This window comes from Bos taurus, chromosome 1 (genome assembly GCF_002263795.3).
Source record: "Bos taurus isolate L1 Dominette 01449 registration number 42190680 breed Hereford chromosome 1, ARS-UCD2.0, whole genome shotgun sequence".
NCBI lineage: Eukaryota > Metazoa > Chordata > Mammalia > Artiodactyla > Bovidae > Bos > Bos taurus.
The window spans coordinates 88,329,506-88,353,408 of NC_037328.1; the positions used below are offsets into that span (position 1 = coordinate 88,329,506).

At 54.9% G+C, this 23,903-nt stretch overlaps 2 protein-coding genes across 6 annotated transcripts in view; one reads left to right on the forward strand and one right to left on the reverse strand.

The window, feature by feature from the left end:
* KCNMB2 (potassium calcium-activated channel subfamily M regulatory beta subunit 2) overlaps window positions 1-23,903 on the reverse strand; it is a 513,346-nt gene that overhangs the window by 171,438 nt on the left and 318,005 nt on the right. The window lies entirely within an intron of this gene.
* Window positions 11,339-23,439, forward strand: LOC132345669 (PI-PLC X domain-containing protein 1-like). The gene is given in 7 exon segments (XM_059888498.1): window positions 11,339-11,614; window positions 11,617-11,692; window positions 13,962-14,098; window positions 16,688-16,816; window positions 18,039-18,194; window positions 18,903-19,086; window positions 20,037-23,439. Coding segments are annotated over 7 exon segments (972 nt in total). The 5' UTR covers window positions 11,339-11,563; the 3' UTR covers window positions 20,276-23,439.

Sequence of the window (23,903 nt, forward strand, 5' to 3'; positions counted from 1 at the left end):
CAGGCGGGTCAGTCCCTCGCCCTCCGTGAGCCCCTCTGCTCCTCGCAGTGAAGCGGCTAGTCCCCCCTCCTCCCTTCCCCCCATCATGGCTGGAGGTCAAGGGATCAGAGCCGGACCATGAATTCCAGCTTATTGCCGGGAACCCTCCTGGTGGCCAGGCTTTGCAGGTAAAGAATCTGCCTGCAATGCCAGAGAGCGGGTTCAAGCCCTGGGTGGGGAAGGTACCCCAGAGGAGGAAGCGTCAACCCAGTCCAGTGTTCATGCCTGGAGAGCCCCATGGCAGAGGAGCCCGGGAGCCACAGTCCCTGGGGGCTGGAAGAGACAGCACAGGTTGGCTAAGAGAAACAGCTGCAGGTGGTCCCCTCGCCCCTGAGTTCCTGTTTCAGGAGCTGCTTGTTCCCTCTGGGGGCTCCCCTCCCGCGTTCATCTGAGCTCCCTCCTGCCCCTGTCCCTCCCTCCGGGCAGGGCTTCCTGCCGCCCGGACCCCTCTCCCTCCAAGCCAGATCCCCTCCCAGCCTCACTGTCACCCTCCTCAGTCACAGCACCTGGATTTCTCCAAGTCTCCAGAAGTCCTGCTTTCTGCTGGAAAAGAATTTCCAGACACAGAAGGGATTTCAGAAGGGAGTGAGCTGATTAAGAACCAAGAGCAGAGATCCTGTGAGCACCGTGAGCGAAGCAGGCTGACTACCTGGTGCAGCAGGGGACCCGACAGTTTGCACGGGTCAGGAGCCAGTGTTTATACCCTCTGCGTGCTCAGTCGCTCAGGCGTGTCCGATTGTTTGCCATGCCCTCCTCCAGGGGATCTTCCTGACCCAGGGATTGAACCTGGGTCTCTTAAATCTCCTGCATTGGCAGGTGGGTTTTTACCACTAGCGCCACCTGGGAAGCCCCAGTCCCTTTCTACTGGTTGCTTAAAGCCTCCTGATCTTTGCTAACAAGCTTCCAGACCCCAAAATTACACAAAGATGCCCACTCTAGTAGACCCCTATAGTGCCCCAACCAGTCACCTAAAGCCAGCCGTCTAGCAGGAATTTTCTGTCCTGAGGGCTTCCCTGGTGACTCAGATGATAAAGAATCTGCCTGCAATGCAGGATCCCTGGGTTCAATTCCTGAGTTGGAAAGATCCCCAGGAGAAGGGCATGGCAACCCACTCCAGAATTCTTGCCTGGAGAATCCCATGGACAGAGGAGCCTGGCGGGCTGCGGTCCATGGGGTCGCAAAGAGTCGGACTTAACAGGACAGGACAAAGGGGCTCAAGTCAGCTTCTGAGGTTACCTTGGTTCTTGGCTCTGCTTCTGTGGCCTTGCGGCAGGACTGCACAGTTCCCTCAGGTTCCAGATAGAGGGACATTGCCCTCTGGACGGCTGAGCGTGAAGCAGGGGGATGTCCCTCCTCACCCTGGTGGGCGGTGGGGGGTCAGAGACAGTAGAAGGGACCAGAGACCCTAATGAAGGCATCCCCCTGGCATCGCTGGCTCTGCATGCAGAGGGCCCCCCAAGGATGCTGGGGCTTCAGGGGCTGGACAGGCAGGGTGCCGACCTCCACTGGAGCTGGGTGGGCAGGGCACCGACCTCGGCTGGAGACCCCGTTGGGGACCGTCCTGGTCGCAGCCACCCGTGCAGCCAGTGACCTGTGGACGTGACAATGAGCTTGTGCCTTTTTACAGCCAGGCTTTTTCTGGACACTGCTCCAGCTGCTGCTGCTCCCCTGCCTGACCCCACCCCCACCTTCTTCCTCCAGGCACAGCTCAGAGGCCGCCGCCGCCTCCTCGCAGCCCTCCGGCTGCCTCTCACAGCCACGCAGTGAGAGCTGTGCTCAGTCGCTCAGTCGTGTCTGACTCTGTGACCCCATGGACCGCAGCATGCCAGGCCTCCCTGTCCATCACCAAATCCTGGAGTTTGCTCAAACTCATGTCCATCAAGTCGGTGATGCCATCCAGCCAGCTCATCCTCTGTCATCCCCTTCTCCTCCCGCCTTCAATCTTTCCCAGCATCACGATCTTTTCCAATCAGTCAGTTCATTGCTTCAGGTGGCCAAAGTATTGGAGCTTCAGCTTCAGCATCAGTCCTTCCAGTGAATATTCAGGACTGATTTCCTTTAGGATTGACTGGTTGGATCTCCTTGCAACCCAAGGGACCAGTCCTCCAGGCTCCTCTGTGAGATTTCCCAGGCAAGGATATTGGAGTGGGCTGCCATTTCCTCCCCTAGGGGAATCTTCCCGGCAGAGGGATCTCCTGCATTGCAGGCGGACTCTTTACCACTGAGCCACCAGTGAAGTCCAGTCACCCGGTGCCCCCTACGCTTCCTCTGGAAACGGCGGGTGCTTCTGTCTCCATAGGTTGGCTGCTCTGATGATTCACATGAATGAAATCAAGGACGCGTGACCCTGGTGTCTGCTCCCATGTCCTCAGGGTCCATGCACGTGGGACCAGGTGCCAGGGCTTTATCTTTCTGACTGATGTTCCTTCAGGGAATGGGAGAGCCATTTATAGGTTCAGATAAAAGTGATGGCCTGTGAATTCTGTTTTGACGGAGCAACCCCAGGGAGGATGAGCAAACAGTGGACGCTCTCACCCAGCCCCAGCCCGGGCTGCAGGTCCCTCCCACATGCCACCCTGGCACCCCCTCCTCCTTCCAGGTCCCTCCCACAGGCCCCCCTGGCATCCCCTCCTCCTTCCAGGTCCCTCCCACATGCCCCCCTGGCATCCCCTCCTCCTTCCAGGTCCCTCCCACATGCCCCCCTGGCACCCCCTCCTCCTTCCAGGTCCCTCCCACATGCCCCCCTGGCAGTCCCCTCCTCCTTCCAGGTCCCTCCCACATGCCCCCCTGGCAGTCCCCTCCTCCTTCCAGGTCCCTCCCACATGCCCCCCTGGCAGTCCCCTTCTCCTTCCAGGTCCCTCCCACATGCCCCCCTGGCAGTCCCCTCCTCCTTCCAGGTCCCTCCCACAGGCCCCCCTGGCACCCCCTCCTCCTTTTCCAGCCTGTCGGGGGAGGGTGTGTGGTCCCCAGACAGTGGTGCCGAACCTTGTAACATCTCACCTCATCAAAGCATTGGAGCTTCAGCTTCAGCATCAGTGCTTCCTATGGATATTCAGGGTTGATTTCCTTTAGGATTGACGGGTTTGATCTCCTTGCATTCCAAGGAACTCTCAAGAGTCTTCTACAGTACCACAGTTCAAAAGCATCAGGATGGGGAACACATGTTTACCTGTGGCTGATTCATTTTGATGTATTGCAAAACCAATACAATATTGTAAAGTTATAAAATAAAATTAAAAAAAAGAAAGAAAGCATCAATCCTTTGGTGCTCAGCTTTCTTTATAGTCCAACTCTCACATCCATACATGACCACTGGGAAAAGCATAGCTTTAACAATAGAGACCTTTGTCAGCAGAGTGATATCTCAGCTTTTTAATACGTTGTTTAGGTTTTTCATAGATTTTCTTCCAAGGAGCAGTGTCTTTTAATTTCTAGATATGAGGAAATGCAAAGATTGGGATCATGAAATCAGTTCCTGAAAATATCCTAACTATCCAAAGACTTGTTCCACCAGTTTCCCTGGAGCACAGAGAGCCTCACTCTGCAGCCTGAATTCCCCTCGGGGGTGTTGAAAGTCAGCAGCTGCAGCAGCACAGGTTCAAGCTCCGTGGAGGCGGATGGCAGACGCCCTGACTGCTGTTTGTGTGCTGAGTCACTCGGTCGTGTCCGACTGCTTGCAACCCCATGGATTGTGTCCCACGCATGGGTGGATGGATGGTGGATGGATGCTGGGATGGTGGATGGATGGATGGGTGGATAAACAGCATGGGGTCCACGCTCACAGTGGAATAGGACAGAGCCATGAAAAGGAGTGAAGCTCTGACACGGGATACAACGTGGATGGACCTTGCACACACGATGCTCAGACAGAGAAGCAGACGCAGAAGGACTCACTGTCTGAGTCTGCTTGGGCTGCCATAGCAAAATAGAAGGATGGGAGCGTCGGCAGTGCAAATGCATCTTCTACAGTTGTGGAGGCCAGAAGTCTGAGATAAGGGTGTCAGGATGGGCAGGTTCTGGTGAAACTACGTTCCTGGTGGGGGGCGGGGTCTTCATGGTGTCCTCAGGTGGAGGAAGGGCTGAGGGGGCTCCTTGGGGGTCTCTGTCATAAGAACTGGGATCCTGTTCATGGGGTCTCCACTCATGACCTCATCACTTACCCCCACCGCTGGTCACACCATCACCTAGGCGTTATGATTTCAACATGTGAATTTCAGGGGGCACAAACATCCAGCCCAGAACACCCACAGACTGTATGATTCAACTTAGAGGAAACGAGCAGGCAAACCCAGGGACAGGAAGTGGTGCCAGGCGCTGGGGAGGGAAGGGCAACGGGAAGCCACTCTTCCCAGGCAGGACCCTGTAAAGCCTGCACCTTCCCACAGGGCAGGGTAAGACAGTTCTTCCGGGTTGGAACTGTTTTTGGTGCCTCGCTGACTGACTTGCTTTTGTTATTATAATCACACCTAATGGCCCCGCTCTGAGAATCCTGCCCCTCTGCGGACAGATGAGCTACAGCGCCTTTGTTCAGAACCCTGTTCCCCTGGGGACTGCAGGAAGGAAGAAATTAACATGTCGGCCTGCCTGAGGCTCGCCATTCCAGGGTATTTGCAAGATTGATGAGGGTCTTTTTAGTTGGTTTCCTCACGTCCCCCTTGTCTGATTCCTGAAAGAACCCGACATCCAGAGTCCAACAAGATGTTTATTTGGAGACATTCACTGGCCATCTTGTTGTTCATCTGGCTCTAAGAATACAGCTTTGTTACTGGTCTCAACACCTCCTGTCCTGTAGCGAGCACAGTGAGCTTGGATTCCTGTGGGGCCACAACCGAATGGGCCCTGACCCTCTGCCCTCAGCTGATCTTAATCTGCACCCTAATCGCCAGTGTGCCAGCTGCAAAGAGAGGGAGCTTGTTAACACACCGCTCCCAGGGCATGAGCTCATGGGGGCTGATCCCGCCCAGGGGAGGGGCCCGTCTGGGCGCAGCTCAGCACACAGGGGTCACCGCCGCACACCCCCAGCCCGTTTCCTGGCCAGAGCTGACCCTGAGCCGCTCAGAGCAGGACCTGGACGGACAGACAGCCGCTCCTGGAAGGTCAGTGACTCTGGGCTTCGCTCTGTGCATACTCCGAACACCAGGACTTGCAGAGGCTTCTGCTGCGCCGGGCACTGTCTCCACCCACCACCCCCCTTTGCCGGACTCCTGGGTTCCTCTCACTAGGAGAAGGTCTGCTCGAAACTGCCTCCTACTTGAGGGCCAGATAAAATGATTAGAAAACCAGCCAGAGCTGCAGCCCACGTCCATCCTGACCCTCAGGACTGCACTGCTGTTCCTTGCACTTGGCCGGCACAGCAAGGCCTATTTTCTGCCGCTATGAGCCCCTGAGGGGTGAGGATTGGCTGACCCGGCCGGCCAGCCCTTCCCAGGTGTGCCGGGATTGAGGTCTTTATAAACAACCCCTTCCAGGCAGTGGGGCTTCTCTTGTGGCTCAGACTGTAAAGAATCTGCCTCCAATGCAGGAGATGCGGGTTCCATTCCTGGGTCGGGAAGATCCCCTGGAGGAGGGCATGGCAACCCACTCTAGTACTCTTGCCTGGAGAAGCCTATGGACAGAGGAGCCTGGCGGGCTGCGGTCCACGCAGTTGCAGAGTCGGTGTGGACGCAGGCAACAGAGCGTTTGGAGTTGCTGTTACACAAAGTGGCCGCAAGGCAGCAGCATTTCCTCAGGGCCCAGGTTTTTTCTTTTTTTCCCCTCTTTCTGTGCATTCGTTGTTATTTTCTATTGGAGTAGAGTTGATTTCTGAAACTGTGTTTGTTCAGATGTGCAGGAACTTGATTCAGTGATACTCAGATGTTTATCTCTTCTTTCTCTGGGTTCTTGTTCTACATAGGTGACGACTGTGTATTCCCATGCTCTTCACTAAGTCCCTCTTGATCATCTCTTTGATACATAGTAATGTGTATATTCATAATGTGTATTCATAATTCCCAGGTGCCGCTAGCAGTAAACAGCCTGCCTGCCAATGAAGAAGATGCAAGAGACGCCGTTTCGATCCCTGGGTCAGGAAGATCCCCTGGAGGAGGGAGTGACAACCCACTCCAGTTTTCTTGCCTGGAAAACCCCCTGGACAGAGGAGCTTGGTGTCTCAGAGTTGGACACGACTGAGTGACTAAGAACACTCCAATATGTATATGTTATTAGCAAACTCTTAATTTATCCCTCATCCTTAACATCTTTTTGATAATTGTAAGTTGGTTTTCTAAGTTTGTGAGTGTTTCTAACTGGGTGAGATACTTCATTTCCTTTAGGTGGATCAGATTGTAAAGCATCTGCCTGCAATGTGGGAGACCCGGGTTCAGTCCCTGGGTTGGAAGATTCCCTGGAGGAGGACATGGCAACCCACTCCAATATTCTTGCCTGGAGAATTCCATGGATGAAGGAGCCTGGGGGGCTGCAGTCAGTGGGGCTGCAAAGATTCGGACACGACTGAGCGACTTCACTGCACTCACTGGAGTGTAATTCTCAGTGATATCTCACGGCGTTTGTCTGTCTCTGACCTGCGCTTAATCAGTGTGTCCATCCATGATGCTGTCGGTGGCATTATACCAAACTGCGCTTCTGATCGCTAAGTGTGTGCTGAGTTGCTTCAGCCGTGTCTGACTCTTTGTGACCCCATGGACTGCGGCCCCCCAGGCTCCTCCATCCATGGGATTCTCCAGGCAGGAATCCGGGAGCAGGTTGCCATTTCCTTCTCCAGGGATCCTCCCGTCCCAGGGCCTTCTGATGGGCCTGTCACTAACAGAGGTGACGAGCATCTTGTCTTGTGCCTCATGGGAGTCCCTGTGCCTTCTTGGAAGAGATCTGTTTCCATCTCGGGCCCTTTTATTTCTTGGGTTGCTTGCTTTGTTTTTTTGACATTGAGCTGCACAAACTCTATGTTTTGGACACGAATTCCTTGTGGGTATGTTTGATTGCAAATATATTTTCGCATTCTGAGAGTTCTCTTTTTCTTTTGTTTAGGGTTTCCTCTTCTGTGCAGATGCTTTGAGGTTAATTAGGTCCTGTTTGGTTACTTTTGATTTATGTTTCATTATTCTAAGATCTGGAGCCCAAAAGAACTTCCCGTGATGAATGTCAACGTGTGTCCTGTGTATATTTTCCTCAAGAATGTCATAGTCTCCATCTTTCCATTTAGATCTTGTATTTTTGTGTATGGTGTTGGGGAATATTCTAATTCCATTCTCGTTTTAATTGTTGAAAGATCCCACACACTGTTCTTCAGAGGGGCTGTCTCCAGCTTATATTCCCAGCATCAGAGGAGGAGGGTTACCTTTTATCCACAGCGTCTACAGCACTTAATGTTTGTAAAGGGCTTGACAGTGGCCATTCTGACCGGTTTGAGGTGACAGCTCATTGCAGGGTTGACAGGCACTTCCCTGATATTTAGCGATGTGGACGTCATTTTGTGTGAGTTTTTTCCTAAAGGATGTGAGTTAAAGGTACCTGTTGAGCTTGGCTCTGTGACCGTCTGCTAAGTTTTGAATTCTTGTTTGTTGACCCTCCCTGGGATACTTCCGGAGGGCAGTTGTTTACTTACAACCCCACGGACGTTGTGAATACTGAGTGCCTGGAAAGATTGAAGGCGGGAGAAGAAGGGGACGACAGAGGATGAGATGGTTGGATGGCATCACCGACTTGATGCACATGAGTTTGAGTGAACTCCAGCAGTCAGTGATGGACAGGGAAGCCTGGCGTGCTGCGGTCCATGGGGTTGCGAAGAGTTGGACACGACTGAGGACTGAACTGAACTGCACACAGCTTTTAGAGTTGCTGTTACAACAAATGGCCACAAGGCGGCAGCATTGCCTTTTGCTTCAAACTCCACTTGTAAATTTCTTTTTCTGTGCATTCTTGTTTTATTTTGGAGTAGGGTTGATTTCCAGTAGTGTGTTTGTTTCACGTGTACAGGAGCTTGATTCAGTGATACACGGACATTTATCAATTATCTCTCTCTAAAGGAACCTTCGAGACGGGCGCACACACCCACAGGCGCCCCCACGGTGCTGTGCTCGGGCTTCCGACATACTGTTTTGCTGTGTGTTCTACTTGCATCTCGCTGAAGCTGATGAAAATCATATTCAGATTTAGCGAGACTTATTCTGAAGGGTTATTGTGAGGAGCAAAGGGGACTTACATGAGGATAAGAGTCCTCCAGGGAGAAGGACTGCTACTCTAGAGAGCCGATTACATAGGGGTAGGGCTTTATTTGTACAAGGGCACTACTACTGTGGAGAGGTGCCTAATATGATAGAGGGGAGGTACAACAATCAATGGGCCATGACCATGTAGGGGATATTCCTGTGGAGAAAGTGAGAAGTCGCTCACTCTGACTTTATACAGGCCACGGAATTCTCCAGGCCACCAATACTGAGGTGGGTAGCCTTTCCCTTCTCAAGGGGGTCTTCCAACCCAGGAGTTGAACCCCAGGTCTCCCGCAATGCAGGCGGGTTCTTTACCAGCTGAGCCACCAGGGAAGCCCTACTGTGGAGAGGGGACCCTTAATAAAGGAGGACCCTTACTGTAGTGGGGGACTCTTACTGTGGAGCGGGAACAGTGATAATAGGGTCACTCTGATACCTTGGGGGCTGTTACAGTAGAAAGGACAACGACAATGGGGGAACTATTGTAATAAAGGGAACTATTACAATAGAGGGGGCCATTCTGCAGAGGGGGACTATTACAGAAGAGGCAGAACTATATCTGTGGAGGGAGGACTCTTAGCATAGAGGGCTGTTACGAGAGGAGGGCTCTCACCGTTGAGAGGGAACTGTTACAGTATAGGTGAGGACTGTTACAGGTAGAGGGGGGACTACTACTGTACAGAGGGGACTACCACAAAGGGAGAGTGACTATTATAATAGAAGAGGACTTACCTTAGGGGGACTATTGTAAGGAATGGGGTCTATTACTGCAGCAGGGACTGTTACAATAGAAAGGGGACTGCTGAAATTGAGGAGGACTGTTACTACAGACCAGAGAAGGCAATGGCACCCCACTCCAGTACTCTTGTCTGGAAAATCCCATGGACGGAGGAGCCTGGTGGGCTGCAGTCCATGGGGTCACTAAGAGTTGGACACGACTGAGCGACTTCACTTTCACTTTTCACTTTCATGCATTGGAGAAGGAATTGGCAACCCACTCGTGCTCTTGCCTGGAGAATCCCAGGGATGGCGGAGCCTGGTGGGCTTGCCGTCTATGGGGTCGCACCAGAGTCGGACACGACTGAAGCGACTTAGCAGTAAGTACTATAGAGGGGGACTATTATGATAGGGAGAGACTATTAATATAGAGTAGCGACAACAGAAGAGGACTATTAGTGTAGAGGGAAACTATGAGAATAGAAGCAGGACTGTTATAGTAGAAGGGGACTTTGACTGTGGAGGGGAACACTGACAATAGAGGGAGATTATTAGAGAGACTTTTACACAGAGACAGAATTATTACAACAGGGGGGGGACTATGCCAGTAGACGGGACGTTTACCATAGAGGGAGATTATAGCAACAGAGGACTTTACTCTAGAGGGGGATATCAGAAGCAGACGATTATAATTATGGGGACTACTGCAATCAAGGAGAACTATTATTGCAGAGAGGGGACTATGAGAGTATAGGATTATTACTCCAGGGGAGACTACTACTGTAGAGGGGGAACTTGACAACAGTGGGGGAGCCATCACTATATAGTAGGACTATGACATTAAAGGAGGCTTATTTTTAGAGGAGAGACTTTTACCACAGAGGGGGTATTATTACAAGAGAAGTATGACAACCGAGACAGGACTATTAGTGTATAGGGTGGAGGGCTATGACACTAAAGAACTATTACTCTATGGGGAAACTGTTACTGTAGAGGGAGACTATGACAATAGAGGGGAGCTCATACTGTAGAAGAGGAACTATTACTGTAGAGGGGGGACTATGACAACAGAAGGGGACTATTACTGTAGAAGGGGGACTATGACAACAGAAGGAGAGTATTACAAGTAAGGAGGACTATTATTACAGAGGAGGGGCTCTGACAGTACAGCAGCACAGTTACTGTAGAAGCGGAATTTTGAAATAGAGGGCTGTTACTCTAAACACTATGACATTAGTGTTAGTCGCTCAGTTGTGTCCGACTCTGTGACCTCATGGATTGTAGCCCATCAGGCTCCTGTGTTCATGGGATTCTCCAGGCAAGAATACTGGAGTGGATTGCCATGCCCTCCTCCACTATGAAATTAGAGGGGCTATTACTACAGAAGGGGAACTATTACTGTAGAGAGAGGACCTTAAGAATAGGGACAACCCCTGTCCGTGGAGAGCAGTAAACCCAAGAATAAAGGCCCAGGCATGTGTTTGCCATGAAAGGAGTCCTGATGGGACGTGGACCACAGGCCCTGACTCGGGAAGAGCCGTGAGGGGAGGCTTCTGCCCAAGCAGGGACAGTGGCTGCAGTTGGGGATGGGCAGGTGGAACCAGCGGGTCGCAGGCCCATGTTCTGACCGGTCCTGGGAATGACCGGGTCGGCCGAGACGGACGACCCTAGGGAGGGACTGGTCTGTGTGGCCGGGTCAGGGAAGTGAGGATCTCAGTCTCTACAGGGAGGGGTCTTTGCGGAAACTGTTTGCAGGACATGGGGGGTGAGGGCGGGGCTTCCTGGACCCCCGGGTCACCTTCAACACCACGCAGAGGGCTCTGTCCCCTCTCCCCGGTGGGAAGACGAGGCACAGAAGCTCGGGGGCGATGTCAGGGGCCAGGCAGGTGGCCGAGTCTGCAGCCACCGCTCAAGTCCGGGTCCGTGTCTCCAGGTGATGGTTTTAAACCGTCTCCTTGCATCATGGGATGGCCGCGCTTGGCCCCACGGGGGTAAAGCCCAGTGTTTTCACTCCCCTGTCCCCGCCCTGTCACACCCACCCAAAACAGGAGAGGGGACACTCAGACCCTGACTGGAGGCGCTCCCAGCTTCTTAGCTGCTCAGCTGAGCTGGACAGAGCGCCTCGGGGGCGTGAAGGGGGTGTGGCCTAGCGCCTGTGCTCCATCCCCCTCGGATGGAAGCCCCCGTTCCTGGAGACCCGCCGGGTCAACCGGGGCCCCTTAGAGGAGGGGGCTGGTGCAGAGCTCGAGGGTCGGGGGCCCTCTGGAGGGGGTCGCCAGCTGCAGCCGCAGGGAGAACAACGTGAGCTGCTGGGGTCTGTCTGTTGGTCCCTGTCCCTCCTCCTGGTCCCTGTCCCTCCTCCCTTGCTCCCCCTCAAACCCTCACTTCACCTCCCGTGTCTCTCTTTACGTCTCGGTCCATTTCTCTCTGTCTCATTCTGTCTCTAGAGCTCATCTGCCCTCTGCAGCACCCCATCCTTTCTCTTGGAGAGAAGCCCGCAGGTTCCCGTTTCTCAGAGCCACGCCTCCGCGCCGCCAGCACCGTGCCTTCTGCACGTCCTGTTTTAACTCCTGCAGAGCCCCGTTTCCTCCCCAAGATCTCCGATGGGCGGGCAGGTGAGCTCGCCCGGCTCCTTCAGCGGCCTGCCCTACGCCCCAAGGCGAACGCGGACTGGATGTCGGCGCTGAACTCTCAGCTCTGGGACGTGCCGCTGCACCAGCTCTCCATCCCAGGTGAGGCCCCGCGGGCTCGGCTCAGCGGGAAGGCTGCCGCCAGACGGTCCGTGTGTGCAAAGCCTCAGTGCCAAACATGCACACATGCAGGCACACACACGTGCATGCACACACACACACACACCACACACACATGCACACATACACACCGAACACACATGCACACAGGGATACATGCACACACAGTGCACACACACATACACACACCAGCGCCTTCCCTTCTGAGTCCACTTTATCCCCATTCAACCTGGAAGGTACATGAACCCCGGAGAGGCTGCCTTCAGGACACATGGCACCCTGGGCGGGAGGCGGGCGGGTCGGGGCGGGGGGAGGTTGTCGTGCTTTCTCAGCCTCTGACCTACTCCCGGGGACCCCTGGGAACTTCAGCTCCCTCACCTTCGCGCCCACGTTTTCCATCAGAGCTCGTGCGGCACGTTCTGCACTTGAGCCTGGAGGGCCCAAAGTTTAAGATGTCCACCGGCCCCCAGACGACTCGGTAAGTGGTACCGGAACTATCTAATTAAAATGAGGAACTTCTGACTCCAGTCAGTTTGGTCGCAAAGTGCTGCAAAGCTCAGCCGTGGGCGGGCATCTCGACTTGGGAATGCCCAGCGGTGCCCAGGCAGGTGGGCACTTCCAAGGCAACACTGCTGTGCTCAGGCCATCGGAGGAGCAGCCACCAGGACCTGGGCAGGGAGGGTCCCCACCGGCCAGCACCAGCCTGCTCACCTCCCAAGGTGCAAACGCTGTTCTCCACCCGCACTCCTCTGGCCGCGACCCTGGGCACTGCCCGCTGGGCACGCACACGAACAGCGGGAGAAACAGGAAGTGCTGTTTCCTACGGAAGGCAGCTTCAGACCCCTCCTCGCCCTCTCAACGGCTCTGGGGTTTGATGCCCGCCACCCCACCCTCCCCGGGAGGAGGCCCACACGGCCCTTCCCTGCAGGTGTGGAGCAGGCAGGGAACCGCGGACCCCGTCTCCGCCCTTCTGCTGCTTCCCCACGAGCAAGGCCGTGGGGGCCCTGCAAGGAAGGGGCGTCCGGGTCTTCAGGCCACCTCCACCCACGAGGGGCCCGCTCTCCTTAAATAGAACTCCTGAGGCCCTCCAGCAGGCCCGGGCACCACTCACCTGCTTCGGTCTTTGCAAATGCACCTGTTCTGGACATTTCTTATAAATGGGCATGGAAAATGTGTCTTTCTGTGTCTGCTTCTCTCGCTGACCATCGTGTGTTCAAGGTCCATCCACGATGCAGCCTGTGTCACAGCTTCACTCCTTTTCACGGTGAGTCACACACCATGGTATGCATGGACCACATGCTGAGAACCCACCCATTCGGCCACTCGTCCACTCATCCATCCGTCCATCCACCCACTCACTATCCATCCACTCATCCATACAACCACCCCCCACCCTCCACCCATCCGTCCCTCCATCAACCCAGCTATGCACCCACCATCCATCCATCCATCCATCCATCCATCTACTTATCTATCCACCCTCCCATCCACTCTGCCATAACAGCATCAAATCAAATTATACTGTGAACTTGTAAATCCTCCTTGACCCTGAGAATAAATTTAAAAAAAAAAAAAAGGGAGAAAGAAATACAGCTCGTCCAAACCTATGTTCAGAGACGGAAGGGAAGGGTTTCTGGCTTGTCCCCAGGTGACTGCCAAGGTGTGGATCTGTCCACACTGTCTCTGCAACACAGCACACAGATTTAAAAGGAAAAAGAACAGATGAAACCGGCATCATCAAGAGCCTGAAAATCCTATGAATAACTTCAAGGAACTTGTGACTAGAGAGGGTCTGTCTGTGCTCACTCATGTCGCACTCCCTGTGGCCCCACAGACTGCACCCGCCAGGCTCCTCTGTCCGTGGGACGCTCAGGCAAGAATCCTGGACTGGGTTGCCGTGCCCTCCTCCAGGGGATCTTGCCCCGGGATCAGACCTGCGTCTTTTATGTCTCCTGCACTTGCAGGCGGGCTCTTTGCCACGAGCACCTCCTAGGAAACAACAAACCATAAAATCAAAAGCCATCTTAAGCCTTTGCTGTCCCAAAACGCGGCTCCCTGAAGAAACTGCTCTTCACTGTCTCACACTGCAGAGACCCCATTGCGAAATAGGGTTCAGTTCCCTGGTCTCGGTGGATGTGACTTTCAGGATTCCCCGTGCCCTACAGCGCTATAGCTGTGCGTCCCGAGGGCAGCTCGGGGGCACAGAGGACAGGCTCGGGGGTGACGTGTCCCCTGCCTGGTCTGCCCACAGGGAGCCATGACACGATGACCTACTGCCTGAATAAGAAGTCACCCATCTCCAGCAAGGAGCCGAGGCTGCTGCACCTTCTGTGCAAAGTGCTGCCGTGTGTCACCCTGCCCATGGTGCTCAAGTGGTCCACCACCCAGGTGAGGGTCTGCGGGCACGCCCGCCCGGGCCAGGCCCAGCTCCAGCCGCTGGTGTCACCCGCGGGCTGTGCCCTTGTCCCTGTTGGGGAAACGGAATTGAGAACAAACTCCCTGTAAAGCACAATTGTCCTTCAGTCGCTCAGTCACGTCTGCGTCTTTGCAACCCCATGGACTGAAGTCCACCAGGCTCCTCAATCCACGGGATTCTCCAGGCGAGAACACTGGAGTGAGTTGCCATGCCCTCCTGCAGGGGATCTTCCCGACCCAGAGAGCCTCCCAGAAAGGCAGCAAAGGACAGAGCTTTACTGTGGACCAGCCTGAAGCCAGAGGGGGACCTGCGGACTATGAGCATCACAGGCTGAAGTCAGAGAGGCTGTGGGAGGGGGAGGGAAGGGGCAGGGTCCCGCCCGTTGTGCAACTGAGGACAGCTCCTTCCTGCTCCCAGATAAGCAGTAGCTGAGTTCTGGCGTCCTCTGAGGTGGGTTTGTGTTTGCGACACCCCCTCCAGGGAGGCTTCCTTGGTGGCTCAGGTGGTAAAGAATCCACCTGCAATGCAGGAAACTCAGGTTTGATCCCTGGGTGGGGAAGATCCCCTGAAGGAGGAAATGGCCACCCACTCCAGTATGCTGGCCTGGAGAATCCCATTGACAGAGAGCCTGGTGGGCTGCAGCCCGTGGGGTCCCAGAGAATGAGACACAGGCACTCCCTCCCTTCCCCTGCAGTGCTCCTCCCAGGCGGCTCCGGGTTTAGGGGGTGGGGAGAAGCCGCGTGGGCAGCAGTCACTGTGCAGGATGGAGAGGGGTCCATGGCGGGGCCTGTCTGTGGGGAAGGGGCACCGACTGGCAGCGGCCCTGTCGCTGGCACACACGCCAGCCGGGGGTGGATGCTGAAGCATAGAGAACCTTCCCCAGGCCCAGGGGCCCACCTGGGGGGCAGGCTGCCCCACCTTCCTGTACCCTGCCAGGGGGGGCACTCACATTCCTGGTTTTTCAGCTCCCAGGCTGGTCCTCCCAGGGGACCAGAGGCTGTCAAGCACACCTCTTGCCTCGTGTAATTGTTACGTCTTGCCTTGTGTAATTACTTCTTCCTGGGAGGTCCCCAGTTGCTGAAATCCTGCTGGGGGACCTGAGGGGCAGAGAGCAAGGGCTGGAATGTGGGCAAGCCTCATTCCTGCCCGGGTCAGGCGCCTGTAGCTCGGGTCAGGCGCCTGTAGCTCGCACCCAGAGGGACGGGTCCACCAGAGCCCGGGAGGCCTGCAGGGCTGGGGGCCCTCGGCTCTGAGGGTCCCTTGGTGCCAGGGTCCCTCCGTCCTGGGGGGCCTGGGTGCCAGGGTCTCAAGTGGTACGGCTGCCAGGGAGGCCCAGGGTGTGCGCGGTGGCTGGGGGGGTGGTCTTGGGGGGTGTTGAAGGTCGGCAGCTGCAGCAGCCCTTGACTTAATCCTTTTAGAGGTGGATGTTCATATTAGTCTTTGCTTTTTCTTTTATTTTGGATTGGATGGAGGGGCTGTGACTTTCTTTCCCATTTTTTTATCCTTTTATTTTTTTCTTTTTCCATTACGACTCCATGCAGAGAACACAGTACCGTTTTCTGCTACTAGTTGATGTTAATATTCATTTTTACTTTTTCTTTTATTTTGCATAGAGGAAGACTATCGCTTTCTTTCCCTTTTTTTAAATCCTTAGATATTTTTCTTTTTCCATAATGATTCTGTGTAGCGAACACAGTACCATTTTCTGCTACTAATTTATGTTAATATTAGTCTTTGCTTCTTTTATTTTGGATAGAGCACATCTGTTATTTTCTTCCCAATTTTTTATCCTTATTTTTTTCTTTTTCCATTATGACTCCTTGTAGAGGACACAGTACATTTTCTGCTACTAATTTATATTAGGGCTTCCCTGGTGGCTCAGCTGGTAAAGAACCTGCCTGCAATGTGGGAGGCCTGGGTTTGATCCCTGGGTTAGGCATATCCCCTGGAGAAGGGAAAGGCTCCCCACTCCAGTGACCTTGCCTGGAGAGTCCCATGGACAGAGGGGGTCTGTGGGCTGCAGTCCACGGGACTGCCGAGAGGTGGACACGACTGAGCAACTCTCACTTTTCGTTTATGTTGCTGTGATTCTTTGCTTTTTCCTCTTATTCACACGCCGGGCAGAGGTTTCTTCCTTTCCTTCTCCCCTTGGTTCCTCCTTGCCTTCCCCAGTGCCTTTGTGGGGGTGGCGGCAGACCTCTGTGGCTCTCGTGTGTCCTCACATCCGAGGGTCCAGCTGGGCTGTCCTGGAGCCCGCGCTGGTGAACCCACTGGGGGCTTCCGCCCAGGGACTGCCAGGGAGGAGGCTGAGGCTGGACCCTGCAGGGGCCCCAAGACCACGGTCTGGGCCCAGGCTCTGTGGCTGCACATGACCAGTGACCCTGCAGACCCCGCTGCCAGAAGCAGGGCCTGAGCCTGGCGGCGCCAACACTGCTGACTTGACAGTGGACGACGCGGCCCTCAACTGGGCGTCCTCAGCGCGGGCCCAGCCCCCGAGAGCGGCGACGAGCTGAGGCGGGGCCGCCCTGTGCCCGGCACCGGTGACCGACCCCTGTGTGCAGGTGCTGAGCGTCACGGAGCAGCTGGATGCTGGCGTGAGGTACCTGGACCTGCGGATCGCACACGTGGAGGACGGCTCGGAGAGGAACCTGCACTTCGTCCACATGGTGTACACGACGGCTCTCGTGGAGGTGGGTACGCGCGGGCCAGGCGGGACAGGCTGACCTGTAAGGAGCAGCACAGGTCCACCCCGGTTAGAAGACGCTGACCCCTAAGGGGACAGACACACGTCTACTCAGACAGACACACGTCCACCTCAGACAGACACACGTCCACCTCAGAAGACGCTGACCCCTAAGGGGACAGACACACGTCCACTCAGACACACACATGTCCACCCCAGTTAGAAGATGCTGACCCCTAAGGGGATAGACACACGTCCACTCAGACAGACACACGTCCACCTCAGAAGACGCTGACCCCTAAGGGGACAGACACACATCCACTCAGACACACATGTCCACCCCAGTTAGAAGACGCTGTCCCCTAAAGGGGCAGAGGACAGACACCCACTCAGACTGATACACATCCACCCCAGTTAGAAGACGCTGACCCCTAAGGGGACAGACACACGTCCACTCAGATGGACCCACGTCCCCTCTAGTCAAGAGAGGCTGACCCCTAACAGGATGAACACATGTCCACCCCAGTTAGAAGACACTGACTCCTAAGAGAATGGACACATGTCCACTCAGACAGACACACGTCCACTCCAGTTAGAAGACAGTGACCCCTAATGGGACGGACACACGTCCACTCCAGGCAGGAGAGGGCTGGCCTCTGGCATCAGTCACTCAGAATCCCTGACCAGCGTGCATTTCTGAACTCACACCTGTAGCCCTGGCCTCTGGGGCATCTCCCGCAGTTTAGCTAAACCGGGTCCCTGGCGCATCTTCCTGCGTCCAGTCCATCCTCTCGGCTGCCAAGTCACTTCATGGCTCCCTCTGGCCATGGCCCCTGTGCCCCCACCACAGACGCCAGCAACCCTCGGGGTCTGGGGGCACCGTCCCTGGGTCTCACTGTGCACGCACCCTGGCCTCGCACACTCCCTGCACTGCATACCTTACACAATTCTATGAGCACTGCTCCCTGCTGCTGCGCAGGCACACACACGCGTATCTGTGCACACACAGGTCAGGACCACATAAACACACGCGTATGCACCCGTGCGTACAGGAGCGTGCACACACCCCCGCACCCGTGGCCCCCGCTGCCACTCAGGAGGCTGGGTCCCTGGGAGCAGCGCCTTGCTTGTGTCTGTGTGTGTCGGGACCCCCCGACCTGTCTGTGGAGTGGTCGTGCTGGGGTCGTGCTTGTCTCTCACACAAGGCCCTTCTCGCCACCCCCGCTCAGGACACGCTCACGGAGATCTCCGAGTGGCTGCAGAGCCACCCCCGGGAGGTGGTTATCCTGGCGTGCAGGAACTTCGAGGGCATGACGGAGGACCTGCACGAGTACCTGGTGGGCTGCATCAAGAACATCTTTGGGGACATGCTGTGTCCCCGCGGGGTGAGCAGGCGCCGCGGGCTCCCCATGCTCTTGGCAGCAGGGGTGGTGGGAGTGCCAGGCTTCACTGGAATCACGGACCATCCGCTCGCTGCGTGAGGCTGATTCAGGCACCAGGTGATGCTGCTCAGGAAGCCCAGGAATCCACCCACCACTGTCTCCACTCAAACACGCCAGTAACCAGCCCATCACTGGTCACAGGCACCCCCAATAATCCGCCCTGCCCGGTCTCCACTCAGACACCCCCAAAATCCAACAATCACTCCTCAAGATGCCCCAGTAACCCACCTGCCATTTCCTATTAGAAACCCCAATAATCCACCCACCTCTGTTTCCACTCAGGAACCCCAATAATCCACCCATCACTGCTCAAGACACCCAAGTAATCTACCCACTAGTGTCTCCACTCAAACACCCCCAAAATCTACCAATCACTGCTCAAGACACCCCAATAACCCACCCATCACCATCTCCACTCAGACACCCTAGTGATGTACCCACCAGTGCCTCTACTCAGACACACCAGTAATCCACCATGACTGTCTCTTCTCACGGAGAACCCAATAACCAGCCCACCACTGCTCACAGACGCCCCAATAATCCATACACCACTGTGGCTTCTCGCACACCCCCAATAACTGACACATCATCACAAGGCACCCCAATAACCCCTGTGCACACGTCTCACGGGCACCCGGATGATCCCCCCAGGAGGTGCCAACTCTGCGCCAGCTGTGGTCACGGGGCCAGCAGGTCATCCTGTCGTACGAGGACGAGGCATCCGTGAGCCGTCACACGGAACTGTGGCCCGGGATCCCCTACTGGTGGGGGAACAAGGTGAAGCCCCAGGACCTCGTAAACTACCTGGAGCTCATGAAGAGCCACGGCCGGCCGGGTGAGTGCCACCTCGCACCGAGACACCTAGCCACACGCGTGTCCAAGGGCACGGGGCTGGTTTTGGGTTCAAGTGGAGAAATGGAACGGGACGTGTTAGGGGTATTACTCTGTCCACCACAGGGGGTCAGGACGTGGACATCCATGCGGACATTATTGTGCCCACCACACGGGGTCAGGATGTGGACAGGACATGGACATCCATGCAAACATTACTGTGTCCACCACACGGGGTCGGGATGGGGCCATCTTTGGGGTCACTGTCCAGCCTGCCTGCCCTCTGTAACAGCAGAAATTCATGAGTCAACACCCCTGTGAGCCCCTGCTGTCTGAACTTTGGTCTCTGTCAGACATGTGAAGCTCTGACCACTGCGGAGGCCAGAGTCTGGATGGGGTGACAGTGTGGGCAGGTGACCCCATGGGTTAGTGGTTGCATGGGTGGGTGACCCCATGGGTTACTGGTCACATGGGCAGGTGACCACGTGGGTGGGTGGCCGAGTGGGTGGGTGACTGTGTGGGTGAGTGAACAGTTTGAGTTTCTGACCACATGGGTGGGTGACTGTGTGAGTTGATGACCCCAAGTGGGTGACCACATGAGTGGATGACAGTGTGAGTGGGTAATCATGTGGACAGGTGACCGCATGACCTCACAGGTTAGGGACTCCGTGGGTGGGTGAACACGTGGCTTGGTGGCCAGGTGGCTTAGTGACCCACAGGCTGCTGACCCCGTGGGTGGGGGACTATGTGAGTTGCTGACCCCATGGCTGGGTGACCTCCTGGGTGGGTGACCACGTGGGTTGGTGGCCACGTGGAGGGGTCACCGCATGGGTTGGTGACCATGTGAGTTGGTGACCACATGGGGTGGTTGGCCACATGACCCCGTGGGTTAGTGACCGCACACGAGGGCGGCTGGAGCCAGCACCGTGAACAGAAGCCCCTCTCTTGTCCCAGGCGGGCTGTTCGTGGCCGGCATCAACCTCACGGAGAACCTGGAGTTCATCCTCGTTCACCCGGCCTGGTCCCTGGAGAAGCTGACCCTGAGTGGGCTCCCCTACCTGTGCGCCTGGGTGCGGGCCCAGTGCCCGGGGTCGGCCGCCGGCTGCACCAACATCATTGCGGGCGACTTCATCGGGGCCAGCGGGTTTGTTAGCGACGTCATTGGGCTTAACCAGAAGCTGCTTCGGGGCTGACTGACGGCGCGCGGGTGGAGCGGGGCATCCCGGAGGCTGGTCCTCGGGCGCGTCCTGTGACGTCACCGGGCTGAACCGGAAGCTGCCTGGGGCTGACCGACAGCACGTGGGTGGAGCTGGCCATCGCGGAGGCTTCTCCTTGGTTGTGTCCTGTGACGTCACTGGCCTTAACCGGAAGCCGCCTGGGGCTGACAGACGGTGCGCCGAGGAGCTGGGCACCACCGAGGCTGTTGTCAGTCCTGTCCTGCGGGGCTGGTAATCCGTCCGTCCATCCACGGAATGTGGGTGGCTGCAGAGGTGGGGCCGGGTGGCAGGGTCCTCCGTGTCTCTCAGCGGATGTAGGGTGTGAGGTGATGATTAAAGGCGATGGTGTGATTTGTACAATCACATCTTCCAGGGAGACATACTGGTTCTCAGGTCTGTGGCTTCCCCGTGGGAGAGGCTGGGGAACACCCTCCCTCTGGGCGCTGAGAGCAGCAGACACAACCCCCAGCTGGGTCGGGGGGCGGGGGAGGAGGCAGTATGACACAATTCATAGGAGGGGCCTGAGCGCATTAAGATCCCACTGAGAAATCCCTTTTATTAGATGAGGGCCTTCCCTGGTGGCTCACCTAAGAAAGCCTTCTTATCTCTCCTTGCTATTCTTTGGAATTCTGCATTCAGGTGGCTATATCTTTCTGTGTCTCCTTTGCCTGTCTCTTCTCAGCTATTTGCAAGACCTCCTCAGACAACCACTTTGCCTTTTTGCATTTATTTTTCCTGTGGATGCTTTTGATCACCACCTCCTGGACAACGTTAGGAACCTCCGGCTATAGGTCTTCTGGTACTCTGTGCGCCAGATCTAGACCTTGAATCTATTTGTCACTTCCACTGTATAATCACAAGGGATTGGAATAAAGCAAAGAAACAGGAAAACAATAGAATGGGAAAGACCAGAGATCTCTTCAGGAAAAATTGGAGATACCAAGGGAATATTTCATACAAAGACAGGCACAATAAAGGACAGAAATGGTATGGGCCTAACTAAAGCAGAAGAGATTAAGAAGAAGTAGCAAGAATACACAGAAGAACTGTAAAAAAAGGTCTTAATAACCTGGATAACCACAATGGTGTGATCACTCACCTAGAGCCAGACATCCCGGAGTGCAAAGTCAAGTGGACCTTAGGAAGCAACAGTACAAACAAAGCTAGTGGAGGTGACGGAATCCCAGCTGAGCTATTTCAAATCCTAACAGATGGTGCTGTTAAAGTGCTTCACTCAATATGTCAGCAACTTTGGAAAACTTGGCAGTGGCCACGGGACAGGAAAAGGTCAGTTTTCATTTCAATTCCAAAGAAGGGCAATGCCAAAGAATGTTCAAACTACTGCACAACTGCATTCATTTCACATGCTAGCAAGGTAATGCTCAAAATCCTTAAAGCTAGGCTTCAATGGTATATGAACCAAGAAATCCAGATGTATAAGCCTGGTGTAGAAAAGGCAGAGGAACCAGAGATCAAACTGCCAACATCTGTTGGATCACAGAAAAAGGGAAATCCAGTAAAACATCTGATTCATTGACTACACAAAAGCCTTTGTGTGGATCACAACAGACTGTGGAGAATTCTTCAAGAGATGGGAATACCAGACTACCTTACCTGCCTCCTGAGAAACCTGTATGCAGGTCAAGAAGCAACAGTTAGAACTAGACATGGAACAACAGACTGGTTCAAAATTGGGAAAGGAGTATGTCAAGGCTGTACACTGTCACCCTGCTTATTTAACTTACATGCAGAGTACGTCATAGATGGGCTGGATGAAGCACAAGCTGGAATCAAGATTACTGGGAGAAATAGCAATAATACATGCAGATGATACCACCCTAATGGCAGAAAGTGAAGAGGAACTAAAAAGCCTCTTGATGAGGGTGAAAGAGAGAAGTGAAAAAGCTGGCTTGATACTCAGCATTCCAAAAACTTAAGATCATGGCATCAGGTCCCACTTCATGGCAAAAAGATGGAGAAACAATGGAAACAGTGACAGACCATTTTCTTGGGCTCCAAAATCATTGTGGATGGTGACTGCAGCCACAAAATTAAAAGATGCTTGCTCCTTGGAAGAAAAGCTATGACAAACCTAGATAGAATACTAAAACGCAGAGACATCGCTTTGCTGACAACAGTCTATAATCAAAGCTATAGTTTTTCTGGTAGTCATGTACAGATGTGAGAATGGAATCATAAAGAAGGCTGAGTGCCGAAGAATTGATGGTTTTGAACTGTGATGCTGGAAAACACTCTTGAGAATCCCATGAACAGCAAGGAGACCAAACCTGTAATCCAAGAGGACATCAACCCTGAATTTTCATTGCAAAGACTGATGCTGAAGCTCCAATATTGTGGCCTCCTGATGGAAAGAGCCAACTCACTGGAAAAGACCCCAGTGCTGGGAAAGACTCAGGGCAGGAGGAGAAGGGGGCAGCAGAGGATGAGACCGTTGGATGGCATCACCAACCCGTGCATTGGAAGCACAGAATGTTAACCGCTGGACCACCAGGGAAGTCCCAGTTTGTGGCTTTTTGTGACCAGACAACCAAGAGGTTGCTAGCGACTTTCATGATAATCCTTGAAGTATCCTTGAAAGTCCAAGGTCGATGGAGCAAAGTGCACGGCTGCTGGGTCAGAAAATTAACCAGGGCTTCCCTGACAGCTCAGTGAATCCGTCTACCAATGCAGGAGACATGAGTTCTGTCCTTGATCCAGGAAGATTCCCACATGCTGTGCAGCAACTAAGCCCATGCGCCCCAACTACTGAGCCCTATACTGTAGCACCTGGGAGCCTCAACTGTTGACGCCTGTATGCCTCGAGTCCATGCTCTGCAACAAGAGAAGCCACGGCAACGAGAACCCCGCACACCACAGCTAGAGCAGCCCCACTGTCTGCAACTAGAAAGAAGCCCACACAGCAGCAAACAGCCAACACAGAATACAAAACCCAACACAAAAATTCAAAACAGAAACCACTAGCCCACACAGTGAAGGATCTAGGCTCTAAAATTCATCTTGGTACCCACCCGCGTCATACGGGTGTTGGGGGCGCCCCTGGGGGCTGCCCCCCACTCCCCCTTCCTGTGACCATGGCCTTCCATTCACCTAGCCAGGCCTGTGCTCGAAGGCTTGGGCCCCAATGGGGGCGGGGTTGGGGGGAAGGGGGAGCCTGTCTGCAGGAGGGTCTCAGGACAGTCTGGGTACTTGGGTGGTCTTATACCTGTTCTCACCATATGCCAGCCCGAAGCCTCTCTCTGGGACCCCCTGAGATCCTGGGACCCTGAGACCCCCACCCCCTCCTTGTCCCATGAAACCCCTGCCCTCTGCCCCGTGAGACCCAACCTCCTCCTCCCTGGGATCCCCTCTCAGCTCCCTCGGGGGTGTCAGGCCCAGCAGTCGCCGGCCTGTGTCTGTGGCAGCTCTGAGGTGAGTTCTGCTCCCCTGAGTTCTTGGGGTACAGCTTCTAAGACTTGGGGGGACCCCGGGGAGCAGGTGGGGGGATACTGGGAGGAGAGGGGACCAGAGGCCAGAAGTGACCTGCACTGTCCTTCCTGTGTCTGACAGACTGGGAGGAATTGGGAATGGAGCTGGGAGGAACTGG